The sequence below is a fragment of the Nothobranchius furzeri genome, chromosome 11, assembly GCF_043380555.1.
Source record: "Nothobranchius furzeri strain GRZ-AD chromosome 11, NfurGRZ-RIMD1, whole genome shotgun sequence".
NCBI lineage: Eukaryota > Metazoa > Chordata > Actinopteri > Cyprinodontiformes > Nothobranchiidae > Nothobranchius > Nothobranchius furzeri.
In genome coordinates, this window is record NC_091751.1 from 41,975,882 (window position 1) to 41,999,686 (window position 23,805).

Here is a 23,805-nt window from a genome sequence, read left to right on the forward strand (position 1 = left end):
AAACAGAACAATGCACTGGTGTCTTCACCATAACATTGTTAAAATATGATCAACAGATTCTCTTGGTTTCATTTTTAAATATCTTTACTTTTATAAGCACCCAGCTATTTGTGATCTGGTTTAAAGCCTATATAAGTTTCCAGTTTATTTACTAGGGCAATATTTTCCTCAGAAACTAACAAGAAATAGGATAAATAAGATTTAATGTGTTTTATGTTATAGAAATAATTGTTAGATTTATTAATAGTTGCAATTTGTCTGTTATCTGAATATATTTAATAAATCCCACAGGATTTTTACAACTTTACCCTGTAGATGGTATAAACAATAGGCCCTTGTAATGCTTTGAACAACCTTAGTTTAGTGAAGCAGAGATTAGTTCCGAAAAGAATGACATGCTAACGGCTAGGCTGAGTGTGGCCATTTACAACATGTTTTTACTATAGTAAAACAACTTTTGGTTATTTTTATTATTCTTTTTGTCAAAACGTTAATGCAAAAGCTATTTCATTACCTTTATACCATCTTAAATTTGACATTACAATGTAATTTACATGTAAGTCTGTGTTTATTTTGTGGAGAAAATTCCAGACAATTGCTTTCTAATAGGAAATACCAAGAAATTCTGAAAGAGAAAGCATAAAATGCTAAATTTATGGTAGCAAAGAGGTTATAAATTTGCCTTTGGATATATTGCTATGAACTTTTAGGTGAATATTGATTGAAAAGATGTGAATAATATTTTTTCTTTTTAAAAGCTTGAGTAACAATGCATATGTGGAAGCCCATTTCCCAACACTCGTTGGGACGTACCTGTCTCATAATAATAATTGAGAGATACTGTCTCATTAAACTATGATATTGTTATCGCATAGTTATAATAATTATGAGATAGCTGAATCATAATGAGATAGCTAAGTCATAATAATGAGATAGCCACATCATAATTATGAGATAGCTGAATCATAATAAGGAGATACCATCGCTACATCATAATTATGAGCGATAGCTATCTCATATGAGAAATCTCATAACAATGAGATAGCTACATCATAATGATCAAAATCATCATCATGAGAGATTTAGCTACCATTACTATGAGATGGTTAAGTCATAGCAATGAGGTAGCTTACTATAATAAGATAGCTAAATCATAATATTGAGATACTATCTCATAATAATGAGATAGCCACATCATCATTATGAAATAGCTAAGTCATAATAATAAGATACTATAGCTACATCACAATTATGATTTATAGCTATCTCATCATTAGGATATATTTAATAATTATGATGTAGTGATCGTATCTCATTATGATTTAGCTCAATCATAACAATGATATAGCTAAGTCATAATAATGAGATTGCTAATTCATAATATTGGGATCAAACTTTTTTTAATCAGTGTGGCAGGAATGGGCTTCCATATAAATGAGCTTGAAGTTGTTACATTAACCTCTGTGTGCTATTTTAATGCTCCTTAATTGTTGTGGTAGTGTTGTCCCAGAGGTGGTGTACAGGTGCGTTGCTGATCCCGGGTTCGTTCCACTGCGCATGCGTTCCACTGCACGCTGATACACAAACAGGGGAGCTATTGTTGCTCGAGGACTGAGCAACAGTGGCAGGTTGTGTCAGGTTTTTTTTAATCACACTCAGCCTGTTGAATATTTTACTTTAGCTCGGGTCATAGCGGGAAAAGTTAAAGTTCTGTTGAACGCAGGTGAAAAAAGCGTCGGGGGAAGAAGGGAAGACGCTGAAGGAAAAGGAGGAAGTAAGGACGATTTGGAATCCAACAGGTCAGCCGCTTCAAGTGCTCACCGCAGCGGCTCGGACTTTTAAGATTTTAAATCCTCACCGAACCGCCGTCAAGAAACATGCCGTACGGACCGTGGAAAAAGAAAAACAAATCCACGAAGGAACATTTGGTCGAGAACGAGGAGGTGAGCGGCGGACACGCAGGTGCTGGGAGCTTGAGTAAATCCGCCGTGAATGGAGCGGGGCTCCCGCCTCCACCTGCCAACCTGCGGCCCAAGCTCGTCTTCCACACGCAGCTAGCGCATGGGAGCCCCACCGGCAGGATCGAGGGATTTACCAACGTTAAAGAGCTGTACTCCAAGATAGCAGAGGCGTTTAATATAAGCGCACCTGAGGTAAGAAATAAAGTGGTAATAAAATAACAAAAAGTCAATACAGTGATTTTGTTGCATTTAATTCTCGAAGTTAGATTTTACGCAAAGCACGTGAAGTACTCTCACAGACTTGTTCTAGAAAACGTTTAGAAACTTTGTTGTAAAGTTGGTTTTTCCTGTTTCTACACGTAGGGCTTATTTATCATACTGTTGTAAATATTTGAGATAAACAATTGCAAAAACAACCCAAATAATTATATAAACATTTGAATTTACTCGTATTTCCATGAAAAAGCTCAAATTTGTTTTAACTTTCCTCTTTTAACTATTAAATACCATATTACTGTTGTGTATGAAGTATTTATGAACCACATCGGCCTTCAAATATATAAATTAACCCTAAGAAAAACAACAAAAAAATGTTTGTACTTTAATAATCTTAAAATAATTACTATACCTGAACCTTTATTACATACGTAAGCATCATAAGTGCTCAGAAGGATTAAAATAAGTCTCACTCAGATCCTATTTGTTAGTGTTACAGTCTCAGATGGAGCAAATTAAAATGCTGTAGTTTTAAGGACTGTTGGCAGCATATAATACATCTACATTAAAAAGCTCTAAAAGGCATATTTATGTAAGTATATCAGATGTCACCCTTCAGATTTAAACTATAATAAGGTTGTTTTGTGTCAGGCTTGTGTTTGTCAAGATGTTACCCCATATTTTACTGTAAGACTGCAGTAAAATATGTGAATAAGCATTTTATTATGTGACTCTTAGCGTTGACCAACAAAGCTTTGTGTCGTATTTCTAACAACACGCCTTGTTGACTCTTCCTGGCACGCTCACCTTTACACCTTCTCCACCAAGAGCAATCTTTGTCCTTTTCTCCATGCCTGACAAATTAATGTTCATCTATATTTAGGAGCAGTTTACAACTTTCCTCAGAGGGAGCCAGTGAGAAATGCTGCATGTTGAGGTCTTGCAGACAAAAAGCCGGTTGTGTCTTTGAGACCAAACTGTTTAAGCTCTTCCTTACAAAGGAGAAGGCTTTGGCATGCTCGTCTTTTGTCAGCTTCTCCAGATGAATTTCAGAGATACGGTCTCTTCATTCAATAGTTGCAATAATTGCAAAAGAATTTGCGTGGGTTGTGTTGGCATTCACAGGTTCTCCCTTTGCAGGTCTGATAAAAGATGAACAGCTTCTTTGTTTCTGTCTGCTGTTTGAACAGATTTCCTAATGAGACTCAAATCCAGTTTGTTTGAATGGGATCTTGGCCATATTTCTAAGGGAGTTTGTTCACTCACGCTCATTAAGTTTTTCCTGTCTGTCTGAACTTGTTTTATTGTTGGAGTTACCTCACAGCTGAGATCATTATTGGAAAGCTGCAGTAAAAGGCTGTTTTTTGGACAGTGACTACCTGTGGCAAAGAGCAAGATGGAATTTACTGTACAGGGATCAGGCAACAATCTGAGCTGTTTATTTTCCCACATTGGCATGCTAAGAGAAAATAATTTCCTGTTTAGCAACATCCTTAATATTTACCCAGCGGGTAGAGTTAATGGAAAAAAAGCACAAATCTCAGCATCCCATCAGTGCCATTATGTAATTATGTCACATTCAATGCTGCAAACCTGCAGCTAATTAAATCAGTCTACTCCTTTTGTCCCATGATGGTAAATTACCCAGAATCCAAAGTTAAAATCACTCAAAGAAGCTGGAATTTGTTTTTTGCCAGCTGTGGGACACAGATCTGATAATGCTTGTTGTCAGACTCTGCAGATTCCACACCACAGGAAGTCTCTGATGTCCGGCTCATGCTGAAATCTAAAACCAGATAAGTTGTCACAGACATGGGCAGATGTGTTCCCCGAGGACCCGGTGGAGCCTCCACCCTTCGTAAACATCACCAGCCCTTGTACCACTGGCTGAACATGAATCCATTACCAGCTGGATAAAAGATAAAAGCACTCTCACGTTCAAAAAAACAACAACTTGTTTTCCCAAATGGAATTTGATTTTCAGCAGCATTTTATAAATCAAACCCCGATTGAATTACTTGAATTTACTTTTTTCATCTTATGTTTGTTTTTACATTTAATATTGTAAATTCCACATAAAACCATTTCTGGCTTTAAAGCCTAATGTAGGAGCCAGAATTAGGAAGTTTTTAAATCATTTTAGTAATTGTGTTTCACCTGGGAGGTGGGCGTGCCACTCTGTGGGTCCTGAGGTATTATCTGCACCTGGCACAGGTGTGAATAGAAACACGACAGTAGGAAGGATGACGGCGGGGTGAGCATGGGCGACACATTTTGTTGACCGCTTATTTTATCCTATGAATATGTATTCTGATCCGTAAGTGCAATAACTGGTAATTGTACTGATGGAGGGAATAAATAAGACAAGATCGCAGTGATAATTGTAGCACGTCATTCATCTTCTACCCATTGCTGAGCCTGCTGCGGCACTTAAGAAATAGGTCAGGTTGCCACAATACCTTTGGATGGTAGCCTGGGAAGTCATCCTATATATTTGAATATAGCGGCCCCAACCTATTGACGGCTCTCAGTCGTGGGGCGGGATCTATTGTTGTCTTTCAAACTATCTTCGCATGCTATTGGCTAACAAACAACATGACGGACTCACCGCTAAGGATGTCGGTTAATTGGGAAGTCCGCCACACTCTGTCAAAAAAAGATGCAAATGCATCCCTTTTCTATATAAACTTAAGTACCACTTTCTGCTCTTGACTCAAAGGCAAACCCAAGTCAAAATTGTCCAAAGTTGATGCCAGAGCAGCTTCGCACGAGCCGTCGCCATCTTTGTTTTTTTTTTCAGTAACATCCCGCCCACAAACAGAGTGCTGTAATTGGCCCAAAAAACCAATAGAGTGCTGTGAATGGACCACTATGGATGTCATTCAATGGGGCAGTGCCGCAATTACGTTGAGCATCATGGAAGAAGCAGGAAAGAAGGCAAAAATACATAGTTTTTCGAAATAGACACACTGTGATCGGCCAGCCACAATACTGGCTGAAGCTGTGGTGGTTCCAGTGGAGCGTTGCTAGACCAACTGATGTGTAACATACTAGATGCATTTTTCTTGTGACCTTGGTGGCGTGTCCCTTTCTACATAGGGCTGAACGATTAATTGCATATGCAATTAAATTGTGATGTGACAAAAGGAGATTTTCTAATGGCAAAGGCTTCGATTTGACTGGCAGCGAGTGGTTAGCACAATGCTAATATACATTGAAAACCCATAGGGATGCTAATGCTAATATCGCTGATTATATTCTTACAAATTCTAAATTAGGAATGTGCCAAATGATTAGATTTGGAGTCTAATAAAAAGTAAAAACTGCCATCAATCAAATAAGTACAGACAGATGTTTTAGTAAAGCTAGAAAACTGTAAGAGACTTTAAAGGGACTTTACGGAGTTTTGAATTTTTATGCTCGCGATTGCCCCCTCAGGCCAACAGCGTAACGGCAGCTTCAATAGTAGGCTCGTGCACGAGGCGCGCATGCTGTACGTGCACACTCCTTAACGAAAATAACAGCTGAGACAGTCCCGTGTGTGTGTGTGTGTGTGTGTGTGTGTGGCCTGGAGGACAGAGGACAGGAGAACGCGCAGCTAATTAATTAAATAATGTGGTTCTGTATCTTTCTCTTCAGCACAGCCGACAAAGGTTTAAGATGGGTCAGTCTCCCTGCATGCTCAGATCATGCCCTTCCCTTGCTTGAAAAATTGTTCCAAAATGAAAGTTGAACCCACATCTTTTTTATCTGTGAATTCAATGCCGTTCGGCGAGTCTCAAATAAAAATGTGGGCATCTTACTGTAAAAAAAATATACCATTATTGTAAAAAATAAACTCTAAATAAACTAGTTTCACATCCGGAATCGATCCCGGGTCTTCTGCACGAGAGTCCGCTGTCTTAAGAGGTGAGCTATAGCACCAGTGATGTCTTTTGTATCCGTAATTTTTATATCCTGATGACAGCTGAAACAACGTTCAAAGAACGGTTCAGAGCGAAAATGGCTATTTTGTTGCTAATTTGCAGGAAATATCTAGAAGAAAGTAGCTAAGGGTCCTCAGAAATGTAGCTAGGCGTTAAGAACAGCGACAAAGTCGCTGAGTTGGCACTACCTCACTCTCTGCTGCTAAAGCTACGGATAGCAAATGCTACGGGCGATGCCTGAGCGTGAACGCGCATGAAGCAGCCTGCTCGACCCGATCAGCTCTCTTTATCTGTGATTTTACCGAAAAACAGGCAATCACAGTAAAAATGCCAGGGCTCATTCTACAGGACCAGGGCATTGCAGGAGAATGTATGAAGAAGACATTTATTATTTCTATACATGTTTTGGCTGTCAAACTTCCATAATGCCCCTTTAACTCCACTGAGTTTTGGCTAGCAGCTGTAGATGTAGCTACGAAAGCTCTGCAAGACATCAAAAAACTCTAAACACAAAAGTCCTCACTAAACGGGACACACTTCTTTCCTAGAAATAAATTTTCACATTTGATGCCAATACCTATGCTCCTTCAAGGGATGTGCTCCTGGCTGCAAAGCATTGCACCTTCAAATACAAAATGTGTTCTTTACTTGTGAGTGTTTATGTGTAGACAAATAAACTTGTTGATATGATATGTAGATAAACCTGTAGATACATAAACTTGTTTATATCAGTACAAGTTACATAGATTTTTTTTGTGCTTCCGTTAGTTGAAAAATTTGAGAACAGCCCCTTGAGAAAATAAATGTGAATTCAATTGCAATTGCAATATTGAAAAAAAAAATGCAATTAGATTATTTTCCAAAATCGTTCAGCCCTATTTCTATGCCCATAATTTTGCCATGAAACTACACCTCTGGGACACAGCCGCTATGCTCCACTGCGCACCCTAGTGAAAACAAACCTGTTTACTGTAATGACGGCTCTTAGCTGTGTATTGTACTCCGCCAACTTAATGCACCACTTATTTATCCGGTGGAAAGCCGGGGTTAGGAGTAGTACTTTTGCAAACCTAATTGCCCATTGACCGCTGGAGATGGGCACCAGCCCCCCCCAACCCCCCCCCCCCTTCCCCCCGACCATGACCCTGCGTGGACGAAGCGGGTTCAGAAAATGGATGGATGGACTTTTGCAAACCTGTCATACATGTCTACTGCCCTCTAATGGAGGATCAACATGTGGCAAGGGCCAATTTTATTTCTTTATTACTTAAACTTTGTTTATTTTTATTGTTTTATATTTATGGCTTTATAAGGTTAATATTTTAGGTATAACTACATACACAGCAAACACAAGACCACTAGATTTTGTTCTGTTTGGAGGTTATGGATCCACTATAGCACTGAGAAACTAAAGTTTTATTTATGATGTAGTTTATAATTGTTACATTAGATAAAATTGTCATTTAAAGCACTTGTTAAAAATGTAAGGTCACCTATATTTCTTGAAGGTAAAATCTACCTTAATTTATGAAATGTATTTTAATAATGATGATTAACTTTTTAACAATTGTTTGCTAATATGCTACTCTAAAAGAAGCACAAGATATATTTAAAATAAACGTATGATTTAGGAAGTGTTTCCCTTGCAAGCCCGCCACAAGCTGGTGCATGAAAAATAAAGTGTTTTAAAATTTTTTATTTTGAAATAATTATCTATTTTAGGGTTTAGAAAGAAACTCCCATACAGAGACTTAAGTTGCATTGTGCCAAAACACAAAAGTATTACTTTTGATAATCTTTTGAGTTATAGAAGCGTGTTACCCAACATTTTCCTAGAGAAGCTGAAGACTGTAGCTGTGAAAATAGAAACTTTGCATATTTACCCACCAAACACATTTGTTGGGAGTAAGACGGGTCTTCTAAGAAACACTTCAAGGGTTCAGCACTTGAAATATTTACTGTCAAACACAGTCTGCTCTCTGCACTCACCATATGTGGCTAAATAACAGCAGATAAACCTAAATTAGTCCTCCAGAATGCATGTAAATGTAGAAACCAGGACTTCCTCGGTGGTGCTGATGTAGCACTAAGGCTCGACTCATGCCTGATGCAAATGATTTAATGGAAAGTAGCAGCATTAGTAGATTTCATCACTATAATCACGGAATTCTGCTCTGACCTCACGCTGCAGTAAAACGTGTCTGGGTCGGTGTGATCGGCTTTTGTTTTGTACAAATTCATAGTTGGTCCTTTTATCTGGAAATGAATGAGTCTCGTATTTAATCTGGTCGAGGCATAACAGTTGCAGGATTAAACCCTTATGCAGGAGTACGAGCAGACTAGAGTGTGTAAAACGTGTTTATTACTTGTGTTATATTTATAGCCTCTTTTCAGACATGCATTGAGTAGAAGCGGGTTAACTCAACCTGCAAGGAAACTTACTGCAGTTATTATAAACAAAACTGGTTAAACTAGCTCTGATTCATCAGATTAACTAGAATAAACACAATATTTCTTTTAATAAATGTGTTGCATTTTATATTTCCCGTTGCTCCCTTCCACTGTTGCCGTTTTGTCTGTTTGACTTTAAATGAAAGTCTAAGGATTTGCAGGCTTTTAAGGTGTTTTGCATCATTTTACCTGCAGCAGTGATGCTTGGGAAAGCAGTCAGTTAACGTTAAATAAAGGAATGTTTTGGGTCAAAGTCTGGTTATTATTCTTACAGCTGGGGAGTTTGAGGTGTGGCTCTTGGACTTTGACTTTCATCCACCTGGTTATCTGAAAACGTGCATATATTTGTTTATTATTTGAATGACTTGCTGACTGTGGTTGGCTGAAAGAGCCATGACTCTAGTTTTTGTTTTGCTGGTTGAAGTAATCGTGCCAGACATTTCTTACCCCAGGGGGTTGTAGCGGATTAGGTGAAACAATCTCATTTGGTGGAGCTTCAGTCTGCTGCTTGTATTAGCCAGTCTGCTGAGTTTACTTGTAAAATAACAACAAGCCGAGGTGAACTTGGACAGTTGGTGACACTTATTTATGATCTTTACCTGGAAATAATTTTATCAGGTCACTTTAATTCTAATCTCACACAAATGCATTTGTTGAAGGCCAACTTCACAGAAAAAACCCTATTTAATAATTACTTCTGATTATAATCAGTCACTTTGAGTTTAATGTGCAGGCTGAACATGAAAATAGTCTCCTACGCCTATTTCTTGCATTAGCTTCTGATAGAAAATAGACTGTGAACCTCTAGGATTTGAAAAGCCTGACAGATCTATGTCACAATGTCCCTCAAAGTAACACTAAATCGTTTTTAGACTATAAACTAGAGCTTTAAAGTTGATATCAGTGATTGTTGATGTAGAAACTTGACCAGTTTAATCAATCAATCAATCAATCAATCAATCAATCAAACTTTATTTATATAGCACTTAATCATACAATACATGCAACTCAAAGTGCTTAACAAATTAAAAAGGCCCCACATACCCACATTCCCTCCCATCCCCAGAATCTTAAAAACAGTCTGACAATAAAACCCCGTCACAACACTCCCCCCCCCCTCCCCCCAAAGGGAGCGAAACGAGGCTACAAAATCACGAACTAATGGTAATCTAGCTTTGTTTCTCAACTTGTAAGTAATAATATTCTTTGTCCAACAGCATGGATCTTTTTACTTTGTAGTTTATTTTAACATTTGTTAGCTCATGTTGGTGTTAGCTCATTGTTAGCGCTAGGCTGCAGCAGAGTTGTTTACTACAGTTGTAATTCTTCTTTCAACTAGTAGGGCAAAAGAGCAGAAAACTACTCTGTGGTACCTTAACATTCATGGACTCACCCATCTTAACTTGCAACGGGGAAGGCTGTTATTGGTTTAGCGTTCTGGAAACAATGTCTCAGCTAGTAGAAGCAAAGCGTTAGCATTAGCAACTTCACCACATTGCAGAACTCCTTCAGGCTTTTGTAATTGGAGATGAACATCAATGTTGCAATGCAAACAGTGTCAGTGGTAGAGTCGCATTGCTGTTAGCCAATCAGAGGCAAGATGTTAAAATATCAGGAAATAAGACTCCAAATCCTGCCGTGTTCACTTAAAGTGTGTTAAAAATATGACTAAAGTTTTTCCACGTGTTTTTCCAGAAAATGTGGTTTTTTTTAAGTTAAAAATTATCACATTTGTGTGAATTTTACCCAGATATAACATGAATGACCAAAATAAATGAATGAATGCATGGATGGCTTATTTACATTAAGCTTTCCTATCCTGGTGATTCAAAAGGTTGTAAAAATTAGACAAATTACCCTCTTACCATCGACATGTATACGCATACACGGGTTAGATGCAGCAGATCCACACTAGTCATAGAACATTAATGTGTCCTCATCCATTTCGCAGTCATCCGGTCACTCAGGCTAACGGAAGAGCTGTCCACATGATTAATTTGTCAGGTGACTGACCAAAAGGAAAATGTAGGCTATACTGTTTTTGCCCGAGTAGCATGACTATATTTTAGTGATAGAATATTTTTATTTGTACATCTTAAAAGGTGTTTTTTTTCTGCAAGAAAACAACAAACTGGTAAAATTCTATTTTCAGATTATTCAGATTTTTAAAAAGAAGCTGGATCGAAACGTATTGTGGTGTTCTGAGATTTTTCAGAGATTATTTTATTGTCTTCCTTGTGCATTTAAACAAATTCCTCTCCATTCAATTGATCTGTGGCAAGCCTTTGACTGAAATCCTTGTTTTTGGAGAAACTTCATAAAAATCCGAGTTCTTCCGCCAGAAGTGCACACATCACATCTGCACTTTGGCTGATGATTACCTCGACTCAGATGCTGATGAATGCCGTTTCTTGACACACAGCTCACATCAGCATTCCATGTTAGCCATTAAAAACGCCCAGCACGGGAATAACACAGCATCAAGAGTTCATTTGGGATCCAGTTGTTGAAGCACATGAACATTTTTAATGATGACGATGCAGGAGTAAAGTTCTTATTCATCCATGGATTAAAATAAAAAATCTGTGCTTTTCACTCATGCATCAATACTGGCTTTAAATATTTTATTATCACCCTGCAACTTTGTTCAAATATAGAACACAATTTGTGTGTGATTAGTAACTTGGAGTGTAGAATTTTTCACTGTAAGGTGGTCTTAATTTCATAGTATTTCCCATTTAAAATGAATTTAATATCTTAATTTAACTCTCTTATGCTTTACAATCCTCTAACTTGTGTGATGCTGAACAGACTTTTGCCCGGTCGTCAAGGTTTTGGTCTGTGTCATGGGTGGTAGAAGGTGTAGTAGCTGTTCCTGTGAGTCATAGTGCCTGAGTGGAGGCTTTTACTGCAGGGTGATGGTGCTGCAGGCTCGGACGTACACCGGAGCTCTGAGACGAGCTGTAAGCCTCAGTAAGAAGAAGCAGATCTTTTCTGCAGGCTTGCTAGCTTATTGTAGGCGTCCGCTGTTGTTCCTCCCACCCAACTCTTTGGTAATTCTCCGTCCCAAATGTAGGCAGGCAAGAACAGAAGAGATGAGGCTCATCAATTCAGCGTCCACTGACAGCCCTCTCTTACTGTGGCCTCCCTCCACTTTAATCCCATTCTTTTATAGTCTGGTAGCCCAAGGCAACCAACAAGTCCGTGCCAGCTAATGTGTGCATGAGAGGCGCCTGTTGGTACACAAGACCTTGGTGTCAGAGGCTGAATGGAGCACAGGGTTCATCCTAATGATGAATCAAGAAGGAAAACAGCAGAAACTAGCCTCTGAATTCTGCAAGGAGCTGATCATCGGTTTTAAGTGAGATTTGTCCCAAACTAGAACCTGATAGCTTTGCTCTCTAGGTGATTTAGCTCTGAATAAATGATTTACAACCACCGGGTTTCACTGTCCCTTCGTTTCTGGATCACGTATCCCTTCTCGCACCCTGCTGAGACATTTCAGTCACAAGGCATACAGCCAGGATTTCACATTTCAAAGTACAGAGCTATGGTATTTTTTTTTCCTATGCTTCATAAAAAGGCAAACAGCTTTTTTACGTGAGCACACACACACTGATAACTCTGTGAGAGGGTGGAAAGTGTCATAAATAACTGCTGCATTAAAGGCCGAGCGGCATGGAGATCCCTATATTTAGCAGCGACAGTCTGACACTTTCAGACAGTTTTTTTCTTCTTGTGTTGCGACTAAAAATTAAACAAAAATCCAAAACTTTCCCTCTTATTACTGATCTTTGTAAACCTAGAAGATGTGTTCTTGTATTAATTTCTTCTTTTGTGCTGAATTATCACAGATCTTGTTCTGCACTCTCAACACCCACAAGATTGACATGGAGAAGCTGCTGGGGGGTCAGATCGGTCTGGAGGATTTTATTTTCGCCCACATAAAAGGAATCAAAAAGGAGGTGGAAGTGCATAAATCTGAAGATGCTCTTGGTCTCACTATCACCGACAACGGAGCAGGTTATGCCTTTATAAAGGTAAAAAATTCTACTGTACAAAATTAGGCTTTATTGTGAAACTACTTGGGTTTATTTAAGAGGAAAAAGAGGGAACTTTTGTTTTATTAACATTTTATTGTCATCTAACATCTCATATCTCTCTTTCTCTGTCTCACTCACTCACTCACTCAGTCACTCACTCACTCAGTCACTCACTCACTCACTCTCACACACACACACACACACACACACACACACACACACACACACACACACACACACACACAAATGAAATTATTTATTTTAAACGAGATAAAAAAATGCAGTAACTTGACTTTTCACTTTATGTGGAAGAGAGAAAATCCACTATTAGTTTAAAATGTGAACTTGGAACAAAACAATTTAATTAATTAAATATTAAAATTAGATGTTATTTGTGAACCAAGACCAGTCAGATCCTTCTTTTATTTTTTGCAGTCAGTGAATTAAATGTTTACTTAAAATTTCACCAAAGTAGAAGCTTGTTTCGTGTTTTTTTTTTATTAATTTATTTTTTTATAGGATTTTCCTTTTTTTTTTAACAGTTTTGACATTCTGTGGGAAATAAATTTGACATCCCAAAAATTTATTTTATGGACATATTTTAAAAAAATGTATTTTTCTTTAAATGGGTGTTCTGACAGGCATGATTATGCATTATTTACCAGATAGGTGAAGTATTAATCATGCTGTTTTCCTGTAACTGGTGACCGATGTGCTTTTGAACTGGTTTTCTTTGAAGTAGCTTTTCAAGCCCTGCTTTATTTAATGAGTCATGTCTGTGTTGATGGATTCATGTTTATATCACATCTAACACAAGCGCCACCGTGTGGTGCTGTTGCTGCACTGCACCCTTATGACCCCACGCTGTAACTGAGCACCTCTTACTGCAACATATCTGTCAGACTTCTTAATCTGCCTCGATTTAAACTTTTTTTAAATCGAATTGTTTACTTCCTGTTCTCTCTCTCTGCACGGCAGCGAATCAGAGAGGGCAGTGTTGCAGACAAGGTGAAGGTGATCTGCGTGGGCGACCATGTGGAGTGCATTAATGGCCGTAAAATCGTTGGGATGAGGCATTACGAAGTGGCTCGTATGCTGAAAGACCTGCCCAGGGACAAAATGTTCACTCTGAAGCTGGTGGAGCCGATGAAGGCTTTCGGTGAGTAAAAGAACAGAAACGTAGGTGACACCATAAAGTGTCAGATGCTAAAAAAACCATCACCATTTTGTAATTGACAGAAATGCTTGAGCCAAGATCTAAAGGTGGAAAACCAAGCAGTGAAAACAAGATTGGCACAGGGAAAAGCACTCTGAGGCTTCGGTCCAAAGGTCCGGCTACTGTGGAGGAAGAGGTAGGTCCCTATTTCACCTGCAGGTCACCTGCACCAAAGCTGATAAAAAAAACCCATGATAAATTAGAAGCTCGAGTAGGTGCAACCTAATAGCCACAAGTCACATGACCACAAGTCACTAACATGAGACTAGAGCTAAGATTAAACATCTTGGCCTCAAAATAGAACAAAAATAAATTTGTGTTGGTGCTAGATGAGCACTGATGTCTCCAGTCCTCTCCAGTGGAGGAACTTTTACACTTTCCACTCCAGTGTGTTGACTAAAAAATGGATTCTTATCTGGTATGAGTAAATATTGAGTTTAAATTTCTCTCCTTTTGTGCTAGTGAGTGTTTTACAACACTGAAGTCTAAATGCTCGAGAATTAGCCCTAAATTATTTGTGTGTTGCAGCCGACAGAATTCGAGGAGAAGGCCATCAAGAAAGTGGATGACCTCCTGGAGAACTACATGGGCATCCGAGACACTGAACTTGGTGAGGAAATGTTCAAAATCGAAATTTATATATTCCCTTCTTGGTTGTTTCCTGCTCTCTGTAGATGATTTTAAGAGATGTTTTGTCAGTTATCTGTATAAAGGACCCTAATTGAAAGTGGGTGGAGTCTCTAGGGACAGGAAGTAGTCTTCTGATCATTGCCATAGGCTGTGTCCTAATTCAGTAGCATCTTTTTAAGGACCAGGGGTCTCATTTATCAAACATTGCGTAGAATCCTTACTAAAACCGTACTTAAGCTCAGCAAAAAAAATGTACTTACGCCAAGTAGGTTTGTGATCAAACATGGAGTACGCACAGCTGCACGCTATCTCCGCTTCATAAATCAGAAACTATTTAGAAAGGTTCTCAGCTGCTTTAGTCACATCCCACCCTCACCACGCCCACTTACTGCCACAAATAGTCAATGCAAAGTACCTTGTGGATCTCATGCATATACATAAGCCGGCTTGTTGCAGCATTTCGATCACGACCGCAGATCAAGGAAGCGCTATTTCTCAAGCAGAAGTTAAGGTACCTGTGGGTGAGGTGGAGAAATGAAAGGAAGTGCTTTTGCAAAACAAATAAAAGAAAATCCGGAGTAGCACAGCGTTGCTGAAGCCGTCAATGCTGAGTTCTTCAGAGAGATCTGTGGCGGATATAAAAAAAAAAAAGATCCAATAAGGACTCGATCCCCAGACTCCCAGGTGAAAGTCACACGCGCTAACCAGTCACTCAAACGGATATCTCCCTCGTCCAAGTAGCCAGGGTGCATGATCAATCGGGTGACAGTGACAGGACACACACACTGTCACAGGCGCATGACATTCTGTCTCAATCTGTCCCCCTGCTGATATTCTGCATTCCGTATTCAGCACTTCAGCCTGTGTGTGTGTGAGTGTGCGCACATTTGTGTGTGTGCGTGTGGGGGGTCTTGTTCTGTGTGAAAACAAAGCAGTACAAGTGATAATGCTGCAGAATTTCATAATTTTATCCTTCTCAGCAGCAGCACTGCAGGTGCTCTCCATGTCCAACATGTGCGTAGTCAACTTAAAGTTGCGCACATTTTTCAGCTAAGTTTTCTTTCATAAATCCCAAAGTTTGCGTGGAAAATTGCTTACGCAGTTTTCCGACCCCATTTTGTGCGTAAACAAGCTTGCATGCATCGTACCACAAATGTGGAATGAGCTACCAAGCACTACCGGAACAGGAGCTTCCTTTTCAATTTTCAAGAAACTCCTGAAGACTCTGCTCTTCAGAGAGCATCTTCTTAACTAGCACCCTCCCTGCACCCGTCCCCCCTCTCTACTGTCCACTCCTTGTTCCCTCCTCTCCATGATTGATGTCAAGTAGTTGTTGTTATTGTTGTTGTTGGCCTCAAGGGCAACATGCCGATTATCACTTGTAAGTCGCTTTGGATAAAAGCGTCTGCTAAATACATAAACGTGATAAATGAGGCCCCCGTTGCTACCTGGTCAACGTAAGTCATGTCCTTTCTTGACCATTAAAACTGGACATGAGTGTTTGTGAATTTGGACAGTGTAGCCCTTACCAAAGTGTACATCCTATTGCCTAGCAACCACATTGGCACTAAACAGAAGTCAAAACCTAACTTATGCCCCTGTACCTTGCAGAACACCGTTTAGTTTGACTTAACTTGACTCAGCTCAGTGTTGTTGCTTTAGCCTCTAGTGGAGCTGGGTCCCATCTGAAGTTTTGAATCTCCACAGCTGCTACGATGGTCGAAGTTGGCCGTGACAAAAAGAACCCAGATGAATTTGCCACGGCGCTCGACGAGACCCTCGGAGACTTTGCCTTTCCTGATGAGTTTGTCTTTGACGTCTGGGGGGCCATCGGTGATGCCAAGCAGGGAAGATTTTAAGTTTGCTGCTGCACACACACGCACACACACACACACGCACGCACGCACACACACACTCCTTCCTCAACTCAGAAAAGCCACTGGACAAACATGGACAGAGTTCTGTCACTTTATTCTTTACTGTAATCTTCTAAAAGTTTTTGTGATCTGCTTCCCGTGTGCTGGAGAGTTAAAGAGCAAGTCAACCCCTATCAGAGTCCTACTGCACCCACACTTCCTGTTTGAAAAATGCATTGCTCAAGAGATTTTCCGTTGGAGAGATGCGAGTCACTAAAAACACACACTGCTCGGTCAGAGAAATGGCAGCAAGTTTCCTAGTCTGGAGGATTTCTCTCCTCCTCCTTCGCCAGAGGAAAGGGAGGGGAGAATGGATTTTTATCGCTTTGTATTGGCTCATGAATGGTCGAGGCAACCGCGGAGTGGTCAAGACTTGGCTGCAGAACAGCCACCTAAGAAATACTGGCTAACGTCAGAAATCACAGCTTAGCCAAAAGCAATGGCTAATTCAAATTCAAGTGTAGTGTATACTTTAGACCTGGAGAGGGCGCCACAAGGATTGTTTTAGGGATATTTATATTTTAATTAAGATGCACTTAAATGCCAAAAATAATGCCTACACATGTTTACACCACTATTAGATACTCTTTTATATAGTTTCTCTGCCGAAAAAGTTGATTTGGGGGTGACTTGCTCTTTAACTCATTCACTGCCAGCCATTTCCTGATCACTAACGGCCTTCGCTGCCAGCGTTTCTCACCGGTTTTACTGTTTTTTAAGAGTCACAGAACGTTGCGCGCTAGCATGATGTTGATGCCAAAACAACCAAAACAAAGAGGAGACTCACCTCTTACATCAGGAAGAAGCCGCGTGTTTCGAGCGTTATCCGTTCTTTCATAATCCGTTGTCGAATTGTGATCGGCAGACGCTTTTCTGGTTCGCGCCTCACTTTTTTTTACAGGAACGGCCCAAAACTATCTCCAAACACATGGATGTGTTGCTTCCTGATCATGTGATCTGTGATGTATGCGGATGAAGATTGGCTTCAGGGCTGAGATGTTTGTTCTGTCAGCGCGGGGGCTCGTTCCGATGCTCAAACAGTAAAAAAATGCAAATGACGACTTTAGTCGTCATTGGCAGTGAATGAGTTAATGGTTTATTCCAAATCCTAAAAACTCACAGCAGTCAACAGGAGTTTAAAGTGGCCATAAGTTGCACTCAAACCCAAAATTTGACCACCTTCCTACTATTTTCTAGTTGTCCATGTATAAATATACAGATGTGGCACACATCTTTTATAGATTTTTTTATTCTTATGTCAAAGAGCTGCTGATTTTACAGCAGAATTATTTAATTAGAATAATTAGTAGTGATTATATTTCTGTCGTGACAACTATTTCTCTTTATAGAGCTTTCATATAAGTCATATTTGGCAGCCATCATGTTGCATAATGATCTTCAATTTTTCAGCAAGTTACCATACATTCCTTCTGTTTTTCTCACTGTTAAATAGATATTTAGATATGTATTCCACCATTTTCCTGTAATTTATTTAATCATGTAAAATAATTAGCTGTAAGATTTGTTATTAAGACATATTTAGAGTTGTGTTTACGATTGGATCAAGTGTATCATCTCAAATGCTGAAGCATTAATGTGAACCCACACGCTAATCCACGGACGTGACCGGTTTGTAGCAGTTTAACGAACCAGGAGGGATCGCTGCTGTTGCCGAAGACAATAAAATCTGATCGATTGTAATGATCGTTTCTGTGTCTTCAATGAACTCTGCTCATAAATGTGACTCAAAATCACTCGTTACAACATTTTAATTTACACACTTGGCTGTATAAAATACATCAATTCACTAAACCAACATCCACTCTTCTTTAATTGAAGATTAAAAAGGCATGTAAGAGTTTTACATCACATGCAGAACAGAAACGACACACGTAAATATGGCAGGACTTGTTATTTAAAAGACTTGGTTGTGTAAATTATAGGTCATATTGTGAATATTACCACACAATACTGTAGAGGATTTTTGGAAGCACATTGCTTTAGTTGTTAATATTTAATGGCTAATAAAGAACCACAGATGGAGAGAAGGAAAATCCTGCTAACTTTAAAAATGGAAGTTATTAACCGTTCTTACAGTTTTAAGGCCTTCATCAGGAGGCTTTAGGCCCGTTTCTTTTTGTGGACATTGAAATCTGGCTTTCACATTAATCCAAGAAAACAATGCAACTCTTCTAAAGAAACCCTTTTTTATGAGATGACCCTTTAAGGAAAGAAAACTAGATTAATGTCTAAATATTACAGTAAATCACTGATCTGAATAAAGACAGAAAAATTTTATGGTTTTGGTACTCAACTCATGAAAGCTAAGATAACTGATTTTATGGCTGTCTAAAAAATTGTGATCTCCATATTGTTCAGCTTTAAACTCATAAAGACCTTGCTAATAAGTCACTTATAAGGTTGCAATGACAGTGCAACCAATTTTATGATTGAGTCAAGACTAAATAATCTGGTATTTAAAAAGATAAAACATACCATTATTTTTAAATATTTGATTGATGAAAATTCACAGACTCCCTCAAGTCACGGAAACTCCGACGGTCGGAGTCTCTGTGGGTTCGGAGTCCGAACCAAACGTTGTACTCAAATGGGAGTAAAGCATTTATAGTAACTAGAGCTGATTAAAATCCTCTACAGATATCAGGTATAATATGGCATTTTAGTCAGTAACGTACAGTTATAATAAACAATGACAGCTAACAGAGCAGGGAAAACCGTGCAGGACACGAGAAAAAAAGAAATCAAGCACCGGTGGTTCAAAAGTGAGTTTGGTTCAGTCAGAGGAGACCGAACTGGGTTTCTAAACATCAAGAGGGCCTGTTGGAGGGAGAAGATGTGTAGCCCTTACAGCCTGGAGGCGCTCCCCGTTCCGCTGTCTCCTCACAGCTCGTCTCCGGTGTGACCCTGTTTAAAGGCGTCGCCCGTCAGCTTCTCCTGAGCTTCTTCCATCGCTGACCAAACTGAGCAAAACAAGGAAAATCCATTTAATCATAGAGTTGGCCTATCTAGCAAATATCTGCTAGAATAAAATACTGTCTAAAATTCTAAAACCAATTTTAGTGTTATTTCAATTCAATTCAGTTTATTTATAGAGAGCCAAATCACAAGAGTAGTCTGAAGGCACTTTACAAAGTCAACATTCCAACTGAACCTACTTATCGGTGGATTTAGTTCTGTTCAATATGCCAGTTAGTTAAGGTTCCTATTTAAGGAAACCCAGAATATTGTATCGAGTCACTGACTTGTGTCAGTGACTTTACAGCAATCCTCATACTACGGAAGCATGTAGTGACAGTGGAAAGGAAAACTTTCCTTTGAATTATGAAAATATCCCAAGGCCCTCCAAGGTAGCTGAGCTTCTCAGCTTACAGCAGCCAATCGGGATGGGTGGGAGTGACCAGATGCAGCTTCTTTTTTTTTTAACTGAGGAACGACTGATTCTGGAAAGTACTGAAAATGTCAAAACTGAGATGACTATGTGAAAGGGATTTTATAATTGATATCGACCACAGAGCTATCATGTCTTTTAAAAAAATTACAATAGGTCTCCTCTAAAGGATGCAGGAGCTGGGAACATTCAGGAACATTGCTAAGCTGAGTCTCATTCTGTCCCGCTCTGAACATGAGACAGTTATCCACACCTTCATCTCCTCACGCTTAGACTACTGTAACTCTCTTTTCACGTGTCTGAGCAGAACCTCCCTGAACCGTCTACAGGTGGTTCAGAATGCCTGTGCTCGGCTTCTGACCAAGTCCTCCAAACACACCCACATCATCCCGCTTCTCCTCCAGCTTCACTGGCTGCCAGTAAACTTCAGAGTTCATTTCAAGATCCTGGTTCTGGTCTATAGGGCCTTACATGGACAAGCACCATCTTACATTGGTGATCTTCTTAGTCCCTACACCCCCAGCAGGTCCCTGAGGTCCAGTGATCAAAGCCTACTGGTTGTGCAGCGCACCAGGCTAAAGACCAAAGGTGACAGATCATTTGCTGCTGTGGCCCCCAGACTCTGGAACTCCCTCCCCTGAGCCTGAGTGGACTCAGTGGACTCCTTTAAAAGCAGCTGAAGACTCACTTGTTCAAGCTGGCTTTTGTATGACCTTCTTCGCCACTTTCTCTTTGTTCTGCTCTCCACACCTATTCCACCTTCCTCAGGATCCACTGATTTCCCTCTTTCCTATTCACTCTCTCTCTTTCTTAACATTTTTTTAACCACAATTGTCTATTTTTTGCTCATTTTAAATATATTTTTAACCATTTTCTAAATTATTTTTTATATTTTTACATTTTTTGTTTTTGTGAAGCACCTCGTGATTTTTTTTCTTGAGAGGCGCTATAGAAATGATATTTTCTTCTTCTTCTTCAAAACACCTTACCCCATTATAGAAAGCATGATTTGTCAGAAATTAGCACTGACCTTTAGACATCTTTCAAGACTTCTAATTTTAGTATTTTATGACATTTATCAAACATTTTAGGGCAGTACTGGCACTTCTATGCGTCAAGTTAAAAACAGGTTAAATCAATCCTTTTTTTTGTATCTGTTGTTCTTATTGAATTTGTATATTTGACTTTTTATGGTGTATTAATACTGTTGCTACTTTTGCGTATTTGTTTTATGGGACGACGGATGGAAATAGGCATTTTTGCTAAATCTGGGGTAATTACGTTCATTAATAGGAACAGTCCCATTCAAATAATCAACAGTTTTAAATAGAATCTTTAGGCTCCTTGCTACTGACAACACCATACAAAGACACCATTTGTTTTAATTTCTCGCGTTACAACATCAATAAGGTGATTTCCAAACAGATACCAACTGTAAACTTGCTGGATTTCTATTTTTTCTTACTTTAGAACACTAAATCATCTTTTGGTTTTCCTACAGTGTTTTCATGACACCATCCTTGCTGGGATCATCCTAAAAATTGCCAGTGTCCATATAAAAAGAATGAAATTGAAAGATTTTAGTTTCTCTTCCTTAAGAAAAAGTGGAAATAGTTTGAGACATTTGCACAGAACGTAACCCCCTACCCTGCTCTGCTGTGCTGTAGAAGTACTTGTAGTTGGGATTCCCATTTTTGTTGCTGATTTCTGGATGGACTTTGCCTCTCGGATCTGTAAGTGGAACAAACAGGTTTTTTAGTAGTATGGTGCACGTTTATTGATGCTCCTTGAGTGTATGCAGGCTTTTAAATGTGATCAGCAGGGCAAAAGGGACCAGCAGCAAATTCCCAGGGAGCTGTCCCACCGATGGGATTCCTGTCAGGACATGTTTAAAGGCCCCGGTGTGATCCCGCTCCAAGAGCTGCTCAGGCTCTGCTATAGTATGTCGCTTCTTGAAGAGCCACTGCTTTTTTATCGTAAAGATCTCAATCGGGTTTTATGCAAATGAGTTCATACCGAGGAAAAGAATCCGAGGAATGTATCCACCGTCTGGGCTGAAGGCTTCATCCTTGGGCTCCTCTTCATCCTGTCATAAACAGTTACAACTTTAACTACCTGATGCATGACTGCTGCTTTAAGGAAAATGAAAACAAAATTAAACCAATTGCTGTTTCTCACCTCCACATTCACCATTACAAAGTTGTGTGCCAGTTCAGAGATTTCCTTGGATTCAGCAAATTTGGGCTTCAGGGCTGATTTGTAACAAATAAGAAAAGAAAGTTATTTAAAAATGTGACTCTTCTTATCTCTACTTGATAGTTTTAGAGTAAAAACTTTGAACATTCTGAAAAGAAGCCTTTCACAGAGCGAAAGCCGGTATGGGCCATTGCCTTCCTTGTTTTTGAGGAAAATCTGAGCTAAATGACAACTTCCTGGAAGTACTTCTGTGTTTTGGGATTGGCAAAAAAAAAAACTAAAACCAGATGGAAGTAACTCCAAGATCAAACGCCTCACAAGTCGGACCAACTTCACTGTTGCTTGTATTATTTATGAGTGCCAGTGGACACCAGAGTTTTGTCTGGCATTCCCAGAAAAAGAAACAGTAAGTAAATACCTTTGCAGGCTCCACACCAGCTCTTGTGGATGATGAGCATGATCGGCAGCCCGCTGTCAATTCACCAACATGGACACATGCATCAAAGTCAGTCAGAACAGTAAATATACAACGTAGACTTTCTTTATATAAACCGGAAATGCAAGATTTTTAAAAGGAAGGGAGTTGGGACCCAAATGAAAATGTTTCTTGTTCCTCCAGATAATATTTACACAAGAGGCTTCAAACAGGAAGCTACCTGGCTTCAGCTTCCTTCTTCCCATCTTCCAGCGTCCTCCAGTGGATATTGTCCCCAAATCCTGCAGGGTTCATGAGCACAACAGCATTGTGTAACTGGAGTTAAATTTCCACACAAGGGTGGGTCTGGCCTAAATACAGAATCAATACAAAGAACTGGGACAAATAACTAATATAACTGGTATGTTATGTTAAGGCTAAACTTTTAAGTAAAATAAAATCAATTATTTTAAGAATTGAACGAGAAACTTAATGGTTACTTTCTGTTTTGGTGGAGATAATTATTAATTTAATCAAATTGAATCGGAATTAAACAATACAGGTTTAACAGACCTAAAGTATTGTTTTATTTTTGCTTTAAGTCAAATGAGGTGTTTGTAGAAGAAGAAGTATCATTTCTATAGCGCCTCTCAAGATAAAAATCACGAGGCGCTTCACAAAAACAAAAAATGTAAAAATATAAAAAATAATTTAGAAAATGTTTAAAAATATATTTAAAATGAGCAAAAAATAGACAATTGTGATTAAAAAATGTAAAGAAAGAAAGAAAGTGAACAGGAAAGAGGGGAATCAGTGGACGAGGAAGGTGAAATAGGTAGGGAGAGCAGAATAAAGAGAGTGGTGAAGAAGAAGTTATACAAAAGCCAGCTTGAACAGGTGAGTTTGAAAGCTGCTTTTTAAAGGAGACCACTGAGTCCACTGATCTCAGGCTCAGGGGGTAGTCTTGTAGAATTAACTTTTTCGTGTAAGATTTATTAAAATGCATAAAATACATTTTCAAGAAATAAAGCATGAGTGTCTGGAAGTGAAACAAGTTAGTGACACTAGACACAACACGCCTGTTTATTAGTCTTCAAGGACGCACACAATGTGATCCGGGATGCTGACAAAGAACAGCAGCTCTCATTTCTACCACACTTTCAATGAAGCTGCTCCAGCCTGCTTAAAAAACTTATTTTCTCCTATATATGAACTCACCTCTCCCACTGGCGGCTTCCGCAACCACATCAAAACACGAAAAAGACAATAAAACCTGGAAAAAGGAGAAAGCAGCGACATTTACTACAGACAGTTGCATGTTTATTGCCTTTCTTTCCCACAACTGCGGCTAGCAGGCAATGGTAGTAATGGAAAGCTCAATAGTCAGTGACCCGGATGTGCAACCGCAACATTTCACAATAAAGGT

The 23,805-nt window shown here is 39.2% G+C and overlaps 2 protein-coding genes across 2 annotated transcripts; one reads left to right on the top strand and one right to left on the bottom strand.

Annotated features, from left to right (window-relative positions):
* The first annotated feature begins 1,696 nt into the window (after window positions 1-1,696).
* On the top strand, window positions 1,697-16,379 carry gipc2 (GIPC PDZ domain containing family, member 2). The gene is made up of 6 exons (XM_015956197.3): window positions 1,697-2,153; window positions 12,409-12,594; window positions 13,576-13,756; window positions 13,837-13,949; window positions 14,342-14,423; window positions 16,151-16,379. The coding sequence occupies exons 1-6, from the start codon at window positions 1,878-1,880 to the stop codon at window positions 16,300-16,302; spliced, it is 990 nt and encodes a 329-aa protein (XP_015811683.1). The 5' UTR covers window positions 1,697-1,877; the 3' UTR covers window positions 16,303-16,379.
* A 2,113-nt stretch (window positions 16,380-18,492) lies between these two features.
* Window positions 18,493-23,791, bottom strand: txndc12 (thioredoxin domain containing 12 (endoplasmic reticulum)). Its single transcript, XM_015956198.3, has 7 exons — window positions 23,598-23,791; window positions 22,621-22,681; window positions 22,383-22,435; window positions 21,947-22,020; window positions 21,785-21,854; window positions 21,416-21,499; window positions 18,493-19,340 (listed from the first exon to the last, which is right to left on the bottom strand). Exons 1-7 carry the CDS (start codon window positions 23,695-23,697, stop codon window positions 19,261-19,263), a joined length of 522 nt encoding a protein of 173 aa, XP_015811684.1. The 5' UTR covers window positions 23,698-23,791; the 3' UTR covers window positions 18,493-19,260.
* Between the last annotated feature and the right edge of the window lie 14 nt (window positions 23,792-23,805).

Excerpts from the sequence above, each read along its gene's own strand:
- txndc12 (XM_015956198.3), bottom strand. The coding sequence starts at position 23,697 with ATGCAACTGTCTGTAGTAAATGTCGCTGCTTTCTCCTTTTTCCAGGTT. Across the intron at positions 22,436-22,620 it reads AAGAAGGAAGCTGAAGCCAG|CGGGCTGCCGATCATGCTCA; the intron begins GTAGCTTCCTGT and ends GTGAATTGACAG. Across the intron at positions 21,855-21,946 it reads TTGTAATGGTGAATGTGGAG|GATGAAGAGGAGCCCAAGGA; the intron begins GTGAGAAACAGC and ends TGTTTATGACAG.
- gipc2 (XM_015956197.3), top strand. The coding sequence starts at position 1,878 with ATGCCGTACGGACCGTGGAAAAAGAAAAACAAATCCACGAAGGAACAT. Across the intron at positions 12,595-13,575 it reads CAGGTTATGCCTTTATAAAG|CGAATCAGAGAGGGCAGTGT; the intron begins GTAAAAAATTCT and ends TCTGCACGGCAG. Across the intron at positions 13,757-13,836 it reads GGAGCCGATGAAGGCTTTCG|AAATGCTTGAGCCAAGATCT; the intron begins GTGAGTAAAAGA and ends TGTAATTGACAG.